Below are 17222 nucleotides of genomic sequence, written 5' to 3' on the forward strand. Positions count from 1 at the left end.
AATGAGCAAGTGAACATGAATGAGTATTGTGTGCCATTAGCGACCATCATCCACACATGTTGTTCTCCATAAGTACTCTAAAAGGAACCTCTAAATTGAATTGATCTAGAGTTTCATCGAACCATCATCCGTATAGAAGACCACTCGATTATGAACCTCCTAAATAGTACACCTAATAGTACACCGCAACACCACTATGAATATCTCCATCATAGCTTGCTTGTCATGGTCTTGCACCCTGTTGAAGTGATCTAAAAGCATCCAACCATTCCTGCAACATTTCAAATAAACAACATTAGTAGGAAAAAAAATGTTATGTCAAATGGCCTTAGCCGCTCAACAGTTTCAAAAAATAATTGTGTTGTCTTTTCCACCTTGCCATAACATAATGGGCAACCTCTCTTTTCTAGCTCAATATCCTTAGTAGCCAAATTCGTCTTCATTAAAATCATGTCAATCAAGATCTTACTACAAATCAATCTAAATAAATTGTTTTTAGGATAAATTTAAAGTTTAAAATAACTTTTAGTCTCCAAACTTTTATCGAAGAAACAATTTAGTCTCTCTACTTTGATCGGCAAGGATTTAGTCTTTAAATTTTTAAATTTTTAATAATTTAATATTAGATTTATATAATATATGAGTGCTCAAAGAGATAAAAATTTAAAAAGAAAAAAAAGGCAACGGAAGCATCTATGTATGATAATCTCACCCATAGACTCACGTAAACTTTCATGTTTCCTTTCTAAATTTGAAGCTATCTGTTGTCTTAATTGTAGGTAGCACATAAATTCTTATACCTTCCAACTAAGTTTATCGCCCTCACCATCCTCCATGCATATAGTTATAGCTCAGTAGCCATGGCGCGCACAATTCGTTAGTTATTAGCCTAACCCCAACGAAACTCCACTTCATTTCTTCTTCTTCTTCTTCTTCTTCTTCTTCTTCTTCGATCTTCTCTTTCAAGAGTTTCAAGCTCCAACAACACCGAAAACCCAGAGTTTCGTCGACAATGTTTTACTCGCATCAGCTTCTAGCTCGCAAAGCTCCTCTAGGCCAAATCTGGTAAAACCTCATTTTAAATCGTTCTTTTTAATCTGAATGATAAGTAAGAATCAATCAAAACGCCATTTCTGTGCTTCTTGTTTCTTGTTTAAGTTACTTCAGAGTAGATGTAGATGTTTTTGATGCATCGATATATTAGAGGAATTGTGTTTTAGTTTGTTTTTTTTTTTTTTTAATGTTATCTGGTATTTTGTGTTTCTATATGTTTCTAAGGATGGCTGCGACAATGCACGCGAAGATTAATCGGAGGAAGCTCGATAAGTTGAACATAATCAAAATTTGGTAATGGAAAAACAGAAGATGATGGAGTTAAGTTTGTTTTATTTCGAGTGTTTGTTTAGTTTTGAGTTTTGTGCCGGCGTTTGTAGTGAGGAGATTTTGAATCCTTCGGTTCCGATGGCTCTAAGACTCTCGGGGATTCTTATGGGTAATCGTTCTTCCAGCTATTTGTATTTTTCAGAATTTTAATGCTCTGTTTTTCATTTCAGTGACGGATTTGTGTTTGTCTGCTTCATTATTCTCAGGTGGCGTTGTCATTGTTTATGAACGGAAAGTTAAAATTCTTTACGGTAATCTTGTAATTATTTTTTTATAAAGGAATGTATCGATTTAATGTTCATTCGCTATCTCTGAAGAATTGCGCATTTGTTTTTTCTTCTTGTTTTTTTATCACAGAGGATGTAACTCGCCTTCTGGTAATTACTCAATTCTGAGTTCTATCGATAGAGTACCGTTTGGATTTTCGTCTTCTTATTTCTATTGAATAAGTTGATTCGCTTTGTTTTCTGGAATTGATTTTCTCAGATTGAGATAAACGAAGCATGGAAAGTGAAAGCAGCTCCAGAGCCCACCGCCCTTCCCAAAGGAAAATCTCTGGCCAAGTCAGTCTCTACCTTCCTTCTCTTAACTGTAATGCATGATCATTTAATTATTGATTTACTTTGAATGCGTCTGCATTTGAGAATATGAATAGCTTGAACAATGGTCCGATTTGCTTCCCGGTCAAAAAATAAGATGGGTCCTTGCGGATTAAGAGAGTTATTTTGGATCGGAGTTTGTTTAGTTAGGATTTTAGTATTTCCATAGTCTGAAGTAAGATGAGCTTGGGGAGTATTAAGAATATGATTTTTGCTCTGAATATTTCTGATTATGACTTTCAATCGTTCAATGCCAAAATAATTAAGATCAGTCGTCTTTATTCTTTATTCTTTTTTTTTTTTTTTTTTTTTTTTTCCTTTTAACATGTTCTTCATATGTTCACCGTCCAAAATGTAAGTTGAGATTGAGAAGGGTTGAGAATGTGATTTCGGCTCTGAATTCGTTTGCATGTTAACAAATGCTCACAGCTCAAAATAAGATGAGTATACGGTCGGTTAAGAAGGTTATCTTGATTCTGAATTTATTTTGTTACAATTTATATATTCCCACATGTATTCAGGAAGGAAGCTGTTACTAGGCCTGAGAAGGATCCGAACGATGTTTCCTATGACACCTCTCCAATGAAGTTTCAGCAAACCGCATTTTTTAGTATGGTAAGTTGTAGAAGAGAAGGGGCTAATTTGGTTTCATCAATTTATAGAAAGATAAAAATTTCATGAGTCTAGAGCACTTTAATGTGGTATTGGGAGATTTTAAGCCTAATAACTTGCGCTAGGATTGAGTTACGAGGAAGACAAAGCATAGAATAAACTTGTCGGATATTGGCTTCGAAGGGAACTAATTGATTTTGGCAATTATCATCACACTATTTTGTCTGTTCTTTGAAACATACTATAGGAGTTTGGCAACTTATTTGGGGCTAGTTTTTAGTTTTTCAATTACCAATTGTTTCATTGATAGATTTTTCTGCGTTTGCAGCGGCTTGACAGTGTGGATGAACCCTATATCAACGACAAAACGGTGGAAGATGACCCATCACAAAACTTCCATCAAAGTTTTATTCCGTCCCTTGAACTCATTTTCTGCATAACTATTAAATTCATGATGCGTTCTACTTCTACCTACTAATGATCTCGGTTGTTCTTTGGCCAGCTGATATTGAAAATATAACCTTAATTGAGCGTTTTGATATGTATCAATCAAAGACAAGTACATTTGATCGGTTTGAAAGGTGAATTCTTTACTTGTATAGACAGAACTTTGCGGTTATCGATATAATTTCTCTACTACCTTCCTCTTGCTCAAAAACTTGAGCCATAAAACTTATGTGTTAATCGGAGCTCGTAACATACACCATTCCAAATTCATGAAGCTCTCTCTTGCTCTGTAGTGATAATTCAACTCGTTATTTGAAATGCTTCTGAGGTGAAATGGTAAACAAAGAACCAACAACATCAACTTCTTGTGCTGGATTTGTAGATTTGATATTGAAGAGTACGAGGATACACAACCAGATTTTGCATCTGTAGATCAAACACAAATTCCAGCTACTGTTAGACCTTCCCCTCCTCCTCCAGACAAGTATCCAGAAGGTAATATACATTATCATGATTTGGCACTTAAAAGGCTCTCAACTGCACCATGTATGTATTCCACATTCGTAACTATATGAACATGCAGTTTTTAAGTTAAATCTTCTAAATGTTAATGTCAAACTATGAACTTTTATTTCGGGAGGAATGAAATAAATGTGATTATATGAACGTTTCATGCATTTGTTTTTTTCATCACAACATCCTAGAAATGTGAATATCTACAAATTCATACTTCAGGGATGTAAACTTATAAATAGCCTCCACTCTCCTCCTTTTCTTATCTCTCGGTATCTTCTTTTTCTTCTTTTAGTATCTTTTCCAGATCAGATTCTACTATATTTACACTTGGTGAAGAAATAGATCAGACTGGTCGATGAAACTTAGTACTAAGTAGCCTTTAGCTAAAACAGACTACTCTATTGATCTTTTCAGAAAGAAAATTGCTATGATTCATCCTACTACACTCCAAAACTCGATTTAACTTGCTACTACACTCCAAAAGAACTTTCATCATTGAATGTCAATTTTAGAAGATATTTCACATCGTTATGCATTCTCTTACTTTTAGGCCCTCCTGATGCTGAAGTCCAGGACCAACATCTTGAACACAATGTTGATCAGCCGGCCAAGGAATCCAAGGAGCATAGACAGGTATTCTACTAGTTTGCTTGATAAAGAGTAATTAATTACACATTGTAGGCTTAATCGAACAATGGAGTGTATCTATTCGACACAAGCTGGAGCAGGAGGCAAGAAAAAGGAAAGCAAAAAGAACAGCAGCCTCTTTGATGGACTATGAACAGACCATCATTCCTGGACATGTATACCAATCTTGGCTAAAAGATGTCTCGGATCTGATCTCTAGAAGAAGAAGAAAGAGAAAGGTTCTTAGTCTTCAACCTGTAGTTCTCATTTTTTTTTCTGATATTCTATGTTAGTAGATTTAGATAATGAGCACACTTTTGAACTATTCATTTATTATCTTGAAATTTTACTCACATAAGAGTGTTCTTGAATGTTGACTGCCACATTGTATCTTAGATACTCATTTTGAACCGACAGAGCGATGTCTGTGATAAGATTGATATTACACAGGATAACAAAAACTACCATTAAGTTAATAAAATTAAGAAGTTTCATGTTCTTTTGTAGCAGCGGACAGGTCCAATGTTCACTAAGAAGATAGTCACTCTCATGGACCTTCCTCCTGTGGTGTTAAGTGAACGCTTGTTCACAGAAGGAAGTAGAGAAGCCTACTATCCAGCTCCTCTCCTAGAGTTATGGATGAGAAGTATACGTCAATCCCCTGACTCACCTTCTGGTCAGTATTACTATTACTCGTAGCTAGACATTTCCATTGAAAATATATATTGCGGAAAAAAGAAATTTGACCATTTATTTCTGCAGAGAGGAATTCTACACCATTTCCTCCCGAGCCATCTGTGTCCTCACGGCGAGAGAGAGTAAACTTTTCAGATCATACGGATTTTGTAAGCCATTTAACCAACTTCTACAGATTTATTTTGAATGTTGGAAGAATATAATCTTCTCACTTACAAATAATTTAAATGCGAATTATGAAGCCTTTTGAAGATCATTACAGTGGAGTTGGTTCTCAGTCGTTTGGAGGTTCCATGGAGAAGCTAATGACCGGACAAGTCAATGATGGTGCCGAGATTCCTCTGGAAGAACTTGGACCCAATATCATGGATAATGTTATGGAGATGGCTGAAAGAAATCAAATGGGTACACCTGGAAATTCCGGTATGTTTTCTTCATCTCAGCTAAAACATATAACATTCACTCCATCTCTATAGTAAGAACTTTTGAGATTGCCATGACTTGTTTTAGAAACATATGGTCTCTCCATATAAACAGGATTTGGAGTGAGGTCAGTTTCAAGCTCAGCATCTGAACATGATGTGCTATCAAAAAATTCAGGGACTGATTCTGTACGGTTAGTAGTACGAAAGCTTCAAGACGCTCCCTTTTGAACCCAAAACACGATTTTTTTTTTTAATTTAGGAAAAACACAATAACACGATGTGTTAACGATCAATAGGTTCAACAAGAAAAGACCTTATTCTTCATCTAAGCGAAGTAGCGGAGGCCTCGAACCTGTAGCTGAGGAGAATCCATGGTCTCATCATTCTGATCCAAATTTCAAGTTAGCGAGGTTGTCTGAAAATGATCCAGGTAAGTAAAAAACACTTACCTATTCGGGATTGTTTCTCTATCTAGTTGAACTCTACTCACTACTTGCTCTAATTGATAATTTGCTTTCACAGATTTATTGGAAGAAACTGCATTGACACAAACTCAAGTTTCTCAAGCTGCTTTCAAGCATCCTCCTGCTGACAAGATAACTGATTCCATTCGAATGTAAATACTGTTTTTGTTTTGGTATGAAGTGTGTATTTTAGCACATCATAGATTCCTAACAAAAAAATTCTCTCCCTCTGGACCATTCTAATGCTGAAGGCAAATGAAGGCACATTTCGATACGCCAGGAGCCGCATCAACAGAATCTCTAAACAATTTGGCTGCTGGAATGAACCGCAAAGCAGCTGCTATGCTCTTCTATCAAACTTGCGGTATATTTCCTTCATTTGTGCTTTTCCTTTGCTGTTCTTGCCAAGTCTTTTTGCTTGTTGGTTAAGTCTTTTAATAGATTTTTTAATGGATAAAACTACGTTGAACACTAACTTAAGCTGAAAAAACATGATATTATAAGTGTTCGAACACCGGACCTCTTACTCTCCTATCATGTTAAACAATGACCCAAAAGTTTAAGTTGATGGGTTATGGTAAATTTAATTATACCAACACTTTAACACTTGTTTTATCATGCTAAACAAAATCATCTCAGGTAGGAAAAAATATCAATACATGATTAGAAGACATTTTGGAAGAAGATATAATCAAATCATAAAGAGGAAAATGGAAATTGTAAATTTTAAATAGCAGAAGACTACAATAATAGTTTAATACTATGCTCATATGGATGCTTAAGAAATTAATCTTAAAATGACTTTATCCTTTCTTTACACAGTTCTAGCTTCAAGTGATTACTTAAAGGTCAACCAACAAGTTCCCTTTGGAGATATTTTCATCTCTAAAGGTACAAAAATGTGACGAGGAGTGAGGTCAGCATCTTAAACTTACTAAAGCCACCATCACGCACATACACACACACATATATATATTCTGCCAATACAATTTTTACTGAAATAGCATCTTGTTTGTCATTTATACATAGAACAAAACGAATTATAGGGTTTATATAGCCTTAAATTTGAGAATTGCAAAAGCAGATTAAGAAAAAGTCAGAAACAGTACCAAATGTAATTATATAATATCCATTCTCCTTCCCTAGCTTGTGGAATGAAATTTATTGCCACTGCTTTATATTCTTTCTTACTGCCTAATCTACTATATGCTTTCCAGGGTTATTGCTTCTCATTAGATTTAGTTAATTTCATACCGTTCTTATTTTGCATTACCCTGATCTACTTAGATTAATGTACAATTTTGTCTTTATCTTGCAAATACTATTGTCAAAGTATGATAGCAAATTTCAACCAAATTTAAGCTCTCAAACTTATAAATAATGTTAAAAGCGGGTCCTTGAGAATCTAATTTCTACTATTATTTTAAGTGTCTAATGTTGACTTGTATCAAAATTTGAGGACCAAATTTTTACGATGGAAAGTCTGTAATTGTAACTACAACCATACTTATGATTTTTGTATTAAAATATTAGTTTCTCTGGGTATTTTGTTTTAAAATTCCAGATTGTTAATTATTAACTAACTTGATAGTTGATATGTTTTATACTTTCTAGAAACTCTTCAGAAAAATGTAGTTAACATTGAAACACTAAAAATAAGTCTTGGGGAACCACTATATATTTGGCATTTACAAATTGATTACAACTTTGAAAATGCAGATCACTCTATCATGGAAAGTTATATACTTGCCAAATAAATTTTAGGTTTTTCAAATAATGTTTCTCTGTTCCTTTAAGATATTGGAATCTTCACTCCACAGTTTTCATTTTTTATTAAAAATAATAATAATAATAATAATAATAATAAACAACAATTGGACATATTTCTGAAATTGAAAGAGAACCATTATTAGAGAAAATGTTGCATAGTATAAAATAATGATGCCTGAATTTATATTATGTAAATAAGTAAACACGTTAAATACAAATTTTACTTAATTATATGCTTCTAACGTCAATGTGAATATTATTTTTACAGTGACATAAAGGGTAAGAAACAAAGATCAGGAAAGTAGAAATGAAGAAGTTTCTTGCAAATATAATTTGGTATTTAAACATTTTTCATAAGTAATTTGTAGCTATCTACATAAGGTTTTGGCCATGTCATTAATTAACATATTAAGATAGAATTTTCCTAATTGAATTAATTAATAATAAAAGAAAATGGTAATAACTATAGAGTTTATAAAAAATATTGATCTAACTTAGTTGTACATGATTAAGCAATATTAAATATAAATTTTGGTAGAGGTACCTTGTTAACTACTCATTTACAACTCATTTTATTCTCTCCAAAATACATTTAATAAATATTGATAATGGTGACGAATTATGAGGTGCATGTGCATCCATATACTTCACCATAAATGCTAATTTCTTTGTGTCTCTCATTGCATTTTAATCTCAACTATTTATACAAAAGGGAAATTGCTTTCGTCTCTGATCTCTCTCTCTCTCTCTCTTTTTTTTCTTTTTTTTTTCTTTTTTCATTTTCTGATCGACTCCTGTCAAGATAAATATGAATTTTGAGATTTAAGGAAATATTTAATTAAGGAAATGAATTAGTGGTTACTTTTTTCTTTAAAAATATATATTATATATATAGTTGAATAGATAAATATGTATGCAACAAATTTGTAGTTTAGTGCTAAGAAATTAGTTACAATCTTGAAACACTCTCACACCATACAATTATATTGAACTACATATAGCATTTTAAGGGAAAAAAAAATATATGGCCTGTGTAATTAAAGAATCTATCAATCACAATTCTTCCATACTAAACATTATATTTCACTAAGATATTGATGTTTATAGTTTAAATAATTATCGATTATCTACCATGATGAATTTGCTAGGTTGCTAATTCTTTTTAGTTCAACTATTGATTATTACTTTTGTAATTAGCTTGGTATTGTGTGTATACATGTACATACATATATATATATATGTATATTAAAGAAACCTACTTCATAAAAGTCCCAGAGCTCGGAAAGTTAATAACTTCAGTTTTTCTAAAATCTTTCAAAAGGAAACAAGAAAAACTAATTAAAAATGTACAACCAATTCTTATCATAAAGACAAAAATGAGAAAGATTTTCTAAGCGTCCAACATATACCTAACTTCTCAATTTAGTTTTTCACTTTTTACTAAAGTTAATTAACAACCATCATGTTTAACAAAAATATAGCAAAGGTTAAAGAGAAATGAGATTATGATCGAGACCCTCTATGACTACTTAGACTTCCGACAACTTTTGATGGATCATTGTCCAAAAAATCTTACAAAGTCTAACACGGATAATACAGTGTAGGTTAAAGCTACGTTGAAATTGCAATTTTTTTTCCTCTCCAACAAATGTTGAATCAACTAATTTATTTTACTAATTGAACATTCATGTCAAACCAATAACTATATAAGTATTATTCTAATTAAAGATTACATACATATATGTCTCAAAAGTCACTATACTTTTTTTTTTTTTTTTTTTCTTTTTGTCTATCTATCTTGACTGTTTTAAATATTCATAATTTTGGTAATCAATTGAAAGCAACAACCAATTCATTATCCAAACTTAAAATCATAAATAAGCATCAAAATGATTATGGATTCATGTGCATATTATTAATTTCTATATATCTTTTATAGAAATGTAACATCGACCCAAATATAAAATTAAAATAACCATATTAATCTTATAATTAATTTCTTCAATTTTAGTGCAAATTTTTATGTTCCCCTCCCCTACCTTTATAAACTCACCATTCCGTAAATCAAAAGGAATGGATTTTATATATATATATATATATATATATATATATATATATTTTCAATCCAATTATCATATATATAAAAACAAATATCAATTAATATCTGAATTTTTTTAAATCACAAATTGGGATGCAGAGGCAATTAAAAGACCATTTTACCATTAGGCTAACTTTTGAAATTGATATTATTTTAGTTTTATTTATATATAAAGATCATAAAATTGTGTTGGACTCAAGCCATTCTAGATCTATGCTAAATCCACCCGTCTGTCTATTATGATACAGATAGACACATAAAATAATTTATGATCTTGGTTTATCGCGATCCATCGTAGATAGACGATAGTATTTTGCTATATTTTATAAATATTTTAATTTATTTTAATATATTCGAAGGTAGCTCTAAGATACTTTTAAAACAGAGCATATGTTATGCATAAAAATGAATGTATGGAATATTTTAGGTTTTACTTATAATAACTTATAAATTTAATTTAAAATATTATTTATGGAAGTTGAAAATTTAGATGGATAGAATTGTTAATAAATTAATATAATAGTAAAATTTAAGGGTGTAAATTTTCCAATGAAATGGACTTGTTTTTTTTTTTTCTTTTATTTTTTAGACTTATATTTATAAGATGGGATTCATAAATGCATCATATTAGAAAAAGTACACACACACACACACATATATATATATACATAGTTGATTTTTCTTAAAACATAATTTAAGTTTATATTATAAAATACGAATTGGGAGATATTTTTATTTATTTTTGGCAAATAATATAAGGATGCGTAATTTAATTGAATTAATACAAAATATTGTAAGAGATCAATAAAGTCAAATTTACCATTTCTGTCAGCCTAATATCAAAAAGGTAATTCCGTCAGCAAAGTGGTTTTTTTTGTTTGTTTGTTTGTTTTTTTTTTCTTTTTTTCTTTTTGTGTGTGTGGAAAAAACTAACATAGCTAATGTCTCCTCAAATTCAATTTTTTTAATTAAAAAATACAATTCTAAAGTATGGTCTTTTCTTTCTTTTTTTTTTTTTAGCAGTTTTATTATAAAGTGTGTGTTTTAATTAGAGTTTATTAGTATTTCTTTTTTAAGAAAAAGAAGAAATTCATTCAAATGCTGAACAACAACACACAAATCCCTAACAACATTAAGAGGGATCCAATTTGCGACCAAAACATGAATCGCACTCCAACATTATAAATAGGAGGAAACAAGGACAAAGCAACCTTTCCAGTTGCCATGCACGAAGGAGGCCCTAGCCAATCGATGAACCAACTTGTTTGTATAACGAGAGCATCACACAAACCTTCGAACACAGGTAGTCAAAGCTAATGTTAAAATATCCTCAACAAAACTCGACAACTCAAAAATATCCACAAATATATAGAATAGGAAACTAGTCAGCTCATAACAATAATAATCGATAATAGTCAAGTGAGGGAGGTCTCCCCAAGATAATCAATGAGGGCATGTAAACCTCTAACTATAGCAAGAGCTTCCAAAATCATGATGGACCAAATCGAAATTAATATACTCTCTCACAACCAGCAAGAAGGAGAGATCTTGAAGATGAACCACCTAGATGAGGCCACCCAACTTGATCACGATCATTCCATGAAGCATCAAAATTGAGCTTCTAGCAGCAATCGTCAAGTGGGGACCTAGACACATGTCTTGCTCAAATCTCTCTCCTAGAAGGGAAAGGACCTACCAAGCCTAGAAAAACTCCTTTATGTGCAAGGGAATGTTATCCAACAATGCAATTTTGTTCAAGGATTGGCCACTAGAATTAATCAAATTCCTATAGTTCCACACATCACATCGCAGACATTTCACGCCGAACTCTCAATCAGCTCCAAGACCCTGGTCCAGCAATCCATCAAGCTCCAACAGTCTCTCTGAAAGCAATAAAAAAGACTACATAAGGTAGGGGAAAAGAAGAGCTAAACATGTTTAGTAAACTTGCATCCCCAAAGAACGTGGCAAGATGACTCCACGTGCTTCCTGGAAAATAAACAAAGGGGATTAATATCATGCCTCTTTTAAAAATATTATCGATGGTGGAAAGGGAATAAAGTCTTCCATATGGTGAGTTTCACCCTAGGTGGAGCACCAAAATCCCAACAGACTCCAAAAAAGGCTTATCTTTCTTAAGGTCCGAACTGTAAACTCTAAACGAAAAAGCATCACTAGTAGCGAGAATATAAGCACTGTTAGGACTTGATTCCCACGTGATGTGACCAAGCCCCTAGAACCCCTATGAGGGATACAAAGAATAAACTTGGCGTTGCAGGAGAGAAACAAATTCGAGTTTTAGCACCTCAATTCTCATTATTGCCCAACAAATCACATCATCTCCAAATATGATTAGTATGTATAGGCGTCCTTGCCCCATCTCCCGTTTGCCACGATTAGTACATTTGTAGTTAAAGTTTATTAGTTTTAATTCTACATTTATTAGGTTTACGATAAATTCAAATTTTATTAAACATGAAATTGAAAAAATTTCGCACTTATTACAAATATAGAAGGATATAAAGAAATAATGTGTTTTGAAGGTTGGAGTCTAATTAAAAATGTTAAAAAGTTGAGCAAATAAATTTGGCATAGAAATATGATATGAAAAATCAAAACTATATCACTTTTTTTTTAAACATGGTGTTGTTCTGGTTTGACTTATTTGATTTTCTCTAACTACTAAATCCTTGCCTTAAATAAATAAATAAATAAATAAAATCACTTTACTTTTTGCCTTAAAAGAAAAAAGAAAAAAGAAAAAAAGAAAATCCACTTAACTTCCATTGTCCCATGAAATATAATAAGTTTACAACACATCCCTATGTCATAAACCATTAATTAAACTTAGATATTAATTAACATAAATCATTTGAGATTTGAACTTCGAAAAAATTAATAAGAAATAAAAAATTTCAATGTAAATAAAATTCAACTAAGATAGTAAAAGTTTGAAGTTTTACCCTATAAATGGTTAAAAAAGGAAGGGATGGAGTGTAAGTAAAAAGAAAGAGAAATACTGAAATGAACCGATTATATCATTATTAATCTTGTAATCTTATAATCTTATTTGATAGGAATAGTTTTATAATATAAATTGATGATTTTGGAAAGGAAAAATAGTGTTGTTGAAGAAGGAAAAAAGAGGCCAAATGTGGAACTCCTCCTCCTCCTCCACACTAAATTCCCAAATTAGGGTTTTTTTTTTTTTTTTTTTTTTTTACTATTATATATATATATTTTTCACATTTTGTTACATTTCTAATTATTTTAGAAAGTTTTGTTTATTTAAAATAATTTTTTAATGTTTTATTTTATTTATATTTTAGGGCTTTGTGATTTTAATAATAATTTATCTTTAAATATTAAAACTCTGTCTTCCTTAGAAAACGCCTTTACTCTCAACACACTCTCTGCCTTTCTTCTTCTTCTTCTTCTCTCCATTTCTCTCTCATGTTGTCTCAATGGCTGAGATCTCCGGCCAGAGTCCAATCTCCGGTCGAGCCTCGTCATCGTCACTTCTCTTGTTCCTCCTTCAAAGACATTCAAGACCTCTGCCGTGAAGACTCCTCTTCCGATTCCGGATCCGATTCCCCTCCCAACACTCCCAAGAAACCTTCCATCTTCCACCGCGTCCGTCTCTCCACCTCCGTCCTCCGCTCTTGGTCTCACCGTCTCGCCCTCTCTTCCACCTCTTCCTCCCGCCGCGACTCCGATCACCGTATCATCCTCTACCACACCTCTCTCCGCGTCGTCCGCCGCACCTTCGAAGACTGTCGAGTCGTCCGATCCATCCTCAGAAGCTTCCGCGTTCCAATCGACGAACGCGATCTCTCAATGGACTCCAGATTCGTAGACGAGTTACACGATGCGATCGGACGGAAGAGTCTGAGTTTACCTAGAGTGTTCATTGGCGGTCGATACATAGGCGGAGCGGAGGAAATCAAATTGATGAACGAAAACGGTGAGTTGAAGAGACTAATCGAAAGGATACCGGATGTAGCGACGGCGCCGACGCCGGCGTGGTGTTGCGAGGTATGCGGTGGAATCAGATTCGTGGTTTGTGAAGAATGCGATGGAAGCCATAAGATCTACATTGAAAAAATAGGATTCAGAAGCTGTAATTCTTGCAACATGAATGGATTGATTCGATGTCCTTCGTGTTCACCAATGAAGCTACGAATCACAGGTTCTTAATGGTTGATTAAGTAAGTAGAATAAATGAATCGCATTATATATAAATAAAATGTCAGATTAACCATTTTGGATTGAAATTGTTTGTAACACAGTTTAGTGAGTGTAGTTTAGATTTTAGAATGTAATTGTAAAATAGTAGAATGTGGAATCAAAATCATCTTATTAGGGTTTTCTTTAGGGAGGTGATCATTTTTCTTCTTTAGTTTATTTGGTTGAATCCATCCTCTCTGAATTAGCGGATGAAGAATCTGGATAATATCTTTATTTTCTTCAATTCATAGTATGCTTTATTTAAATTTTGACTTTCACTTAAAAAGGAAAAGAAATTAAATTATGAATTTGATTTGATGAAATGTTCCCATATAAAGGTTATGACTAAACTTTGGTAATTTCCTTTTTATCTTTAATTTTGTTTTAACAATTAATTAAAACACTATATTTTAGTTAATTCAAAATAAATTTTCTTGTGTACATATTATAGTTGGGGATCAAAGATAAAATTTGAATCAATTCGGCCTCTAAAATTATTACTTTTCAGGAATGCAAAAATGTTTAGATTTGTCTGATATATAAAAAAGAAAAATGTTTAGATTCCTCTTCTTCTCCAAGGAAACAAGAGAAATAGAGATAAAGCAGACCAAACCAAACCAAGCTGAGGACATATACAAAGAGAGAGAGAAAAATCAAAGCCAAAAGCAAACACCAATATCTTCTTTTTTGCCCACAAATATATTTGACTAATTTTACTCGAATTTGTAATTTTTTGGATCATTTGACTATTTTTTTTTCACCCAAGTTTTGGGCCATTTGTACAAAAGTTTCAGCAAGAAACCAAAAGAATGAAGGAGTTAGAATTATAACGTCTGAGAGCACTATTACATTAGTTTAAGTTAAACAAGGGAGTGAGAGGGAGACCAAAAAAAAAAAAAAAATTTGATATACATCCTAATTTCTAATTGTTGGATTAAACGGTATTTTTTATCGTATAAATTGGGTCATCTGTACAAAAATCTCGTAAGTCTCTAGTATTATTAGTAAGAGGATGGGCATATTTGTGCAGACTCGTTAATATTAAAAAACAAAATCTCCTAGATATAAAGTTATGGAAAACACTTAGTTTATATTTTTTGATTACATTTCAGTTTTATATTTTTTGTTTAGCACTTAGTTATTAACCATTTTCATCGTTTGATAACATTTCAGTTTTATATTTTTTGCTTTTTGTTTTAGGTTTTCCGTTCCTAGTTTCTTCTTTTTTTGAGAACAAGAAACAAGCTTATATTTGATAACCATTTTCATCTTTTGTTTCTCGAAAAAAAGAAACAAAAACAGAAATTTGTTTTATAATCGTTTCTTGTTTCTTGTGTTATTTTCCAATTTTCACTTTTTCTCAATTTAAATATAATTTAATTATATAAAAATTAAAAAATATATAGAATTTATTAAAATATGAAAAAAAATAATTATAAAACATTAGCATTACCAAATATACATCAATTTCGTTGCAAAATTAATAACTATAGTACAATAATTTTTATTAATCATACGTTGTTAAAATTTAATTTGAAGTATTATTTCTCATTCAATCCATTTCTCTTAAATGATGTGGATGCAAATTTAGTTCAATTATATCATTACGTAAATCTTGTGGTTGTAAAATATTAAAGATAACCTAAATGATTATCTTAGTAAAAAAATTATATAATGCAAAATTCTAACTAATTTCGATGATACTAAAAATAATAATTTTATATTTGAAATAAAATATAAACATGCATATTGAAAATTTTGAGACTTGAAACTTGAAATTTATTATTTTGAAAATATTTAAATAAACATATTTCCAATATAAATTTGGAAGATCAAAATTGAATTGATGAGAACCCTTACACAGAGACCATAAATCCAATTTAATTGGGAAGTTAAAAATAACAAATACATTGGTAAAATTATAGATTCTAAGGTTAAGCATGCTTCTAAAAATTAAATTGCAGAGAACTATAGAGAAGAGGCAGAATACATATCCACATTGACGACTGTGGATCTATAAATCACCAATTAGAAATCTCCCTATTCTATTTTGGTTTGTTGGAACCAACATTGAAAGGGAATTTGTCAGAGTTAACTTTTCTGAGAGAATACCTAGAATTTTTCATAGAATCCTTTTTGCATTTTTTGTCGTACATATAACTTCATCTTCTCTTCTTCAGTCTCTCAAGAAGAGGGAAGTTGGGGAGAATCTGGAAACATGGAAAAACCATGGACCTAATTACAACTAATACAAATAAATCTCATTGCCTTTTACGAGTTAAGAATGAGACCTTATGGACCTACAGATCAGAAGCTACAATGATATGAGATTAATTGACTAAACTCATTAACCACATTAATCAATATTCATTAACTGTGTGTACACTCCACTAGAGACTCAAAACTGAACTCTTCTCATTATAAAAATATTCTCATGTCCATGGAAATAAACTAATACAAGTAAGTAGTCCTTCACAAGCGTTCGTAACACCAGTTGGTTCAAATTACCGTTTTACTCATATGTTACTTCTAGTTCTTAAATACTAGTGCTCTTCTAATAAACAACATGTTTATGGTCCAACCACCAAACAGAAACCTCTTTCGTGCCATAGAGAGGGTAGGGCTCTTTATTCAAGTTTCGAAGACACCATTTAAGGGAACACTCATGATCTACTTACCCTAAAGTCGGGAATGAGTAAATTCCATCTTGTGTGATTATGTTTTCAGCTCCCCTCTCGGTCTTGTCCCCAAAATGATAAGCATATTGAGTCGACAATCTGGTCACTCTCACGCATACAAATCAAAGGACAATCCATTGTGAACAGAAGTTTATAATACACTCAGGATTAAGACTGAGTTACCTAGGTCATCATAATGAAATAGAAACCTAACTAGTTAATGGAGTTACATCTATTGGTTACTATTTCGTGGTCCGATCTTATGCAAACTCATTGCATAGGATACCCTCACTCGCATGTCACCTACACACGAACGCGTTGGATCATTGTGTTTGTATAAAATACAAAGTGAGTCATATCCATAATATTATTAGGATAAGGTATCCAGCCTTATCCCTATATTATAAACCTTTTAAGTTGTATCTCGAACATTGATCTCTGTATGTCTCTACATACTGTTCAAGACTCATCAAACAACTTAAGATATTAGTTTCCTGGATTTAGGTTATCAAAACAAAACTAATAATGTCATCAATAACACTTATTGAAATTATAATAATACCATTTTATTAATAACGGTCAATAGATTATATTTACTATCTACAAGTTTTAGAGTATAAAACCCAACAAAGATATTATATAAATCTAAATATCAAATCGTTTAAAATTCGAAATATAAA

General features: G+C 31.9%; 1 protein-coding gene across 1 annotated transcript; it reads left to right on the forward strand.

Moving 5' to 3' along the window:
• Positions 1-1012: 1012 nt before the first annotated feature.
• On the forward strand, positions 1013-6800 carry LOC103495180 (sister chromatid cohesion 1 protein 1). Its single transcript, XM_051090588.1, has 19 exons — positions 1013-1065; positions 1279-1347; positions 1434-1492; positions 1590-1634; positions 1741-1760; positions 1870-1946; positions 2504-2597; positions 2923-3052; positions 3097-3175; positions 3424-3536; positions 4108-4190; positions 4277-4441; positions 4692-4860; positions 5133-5303; positions 5418-5496; positions 5602-5735; positions 5828-5921; positions 6021-6133; positions 6592-6800. The coding sequence occupies exons 1-19, from the start codon at positions 1013-1015 to the stop codon at positions 6672-6674; spliced, it is 1830 nt and encodes a 609-aa protein (XP_050946545.1). The 3' UTR covers positions 6675-6800.
• The last annotated feature ends 10422 nt before the right edge of the window (positions 6801-17222 follow it).

Source organism: Cucumis melo, chromosome 10, assembly GCF_025177605.1.
Source record: "Cucumis melo cultivar AY chromosome 10, USDA_Cmelo_AY_1.0, whole genome shotgun sequence".
Classification (NCBI taxonomy): Eukaryota; Viridiplantae; Streptophyta; class Magnoliopsida; order Cucurbitales; family Cucurbitaceae; genus Cucumis; species Cucumis melo.

Excerpts from the sequence above, each read along its gene's own strand:
- LOC103495180 (XM_051090588.1), top strand. The coding sequence starts at position 1,013 with ATGTTTTACTCGCATCAGCTTCTAGCTCGCAAAGCTCCTCTAGGCCAA. Across the intron at positions 3,537-4,107 it reads TCCAGACAAGTATCCAGAAG|GCCCTCCTGATGCTGAAGTC; the intron begins GTAATATACATT and ends TCTTACTTTTAG. Across the intron at positions 5,736-5,827 it reads GTTGTCTGAAAATGATCCAG|ATTTATTGGAAGAAACTGCA; the intron begins GTAAGTAAAAAA and ends TTGCTTTCACAG.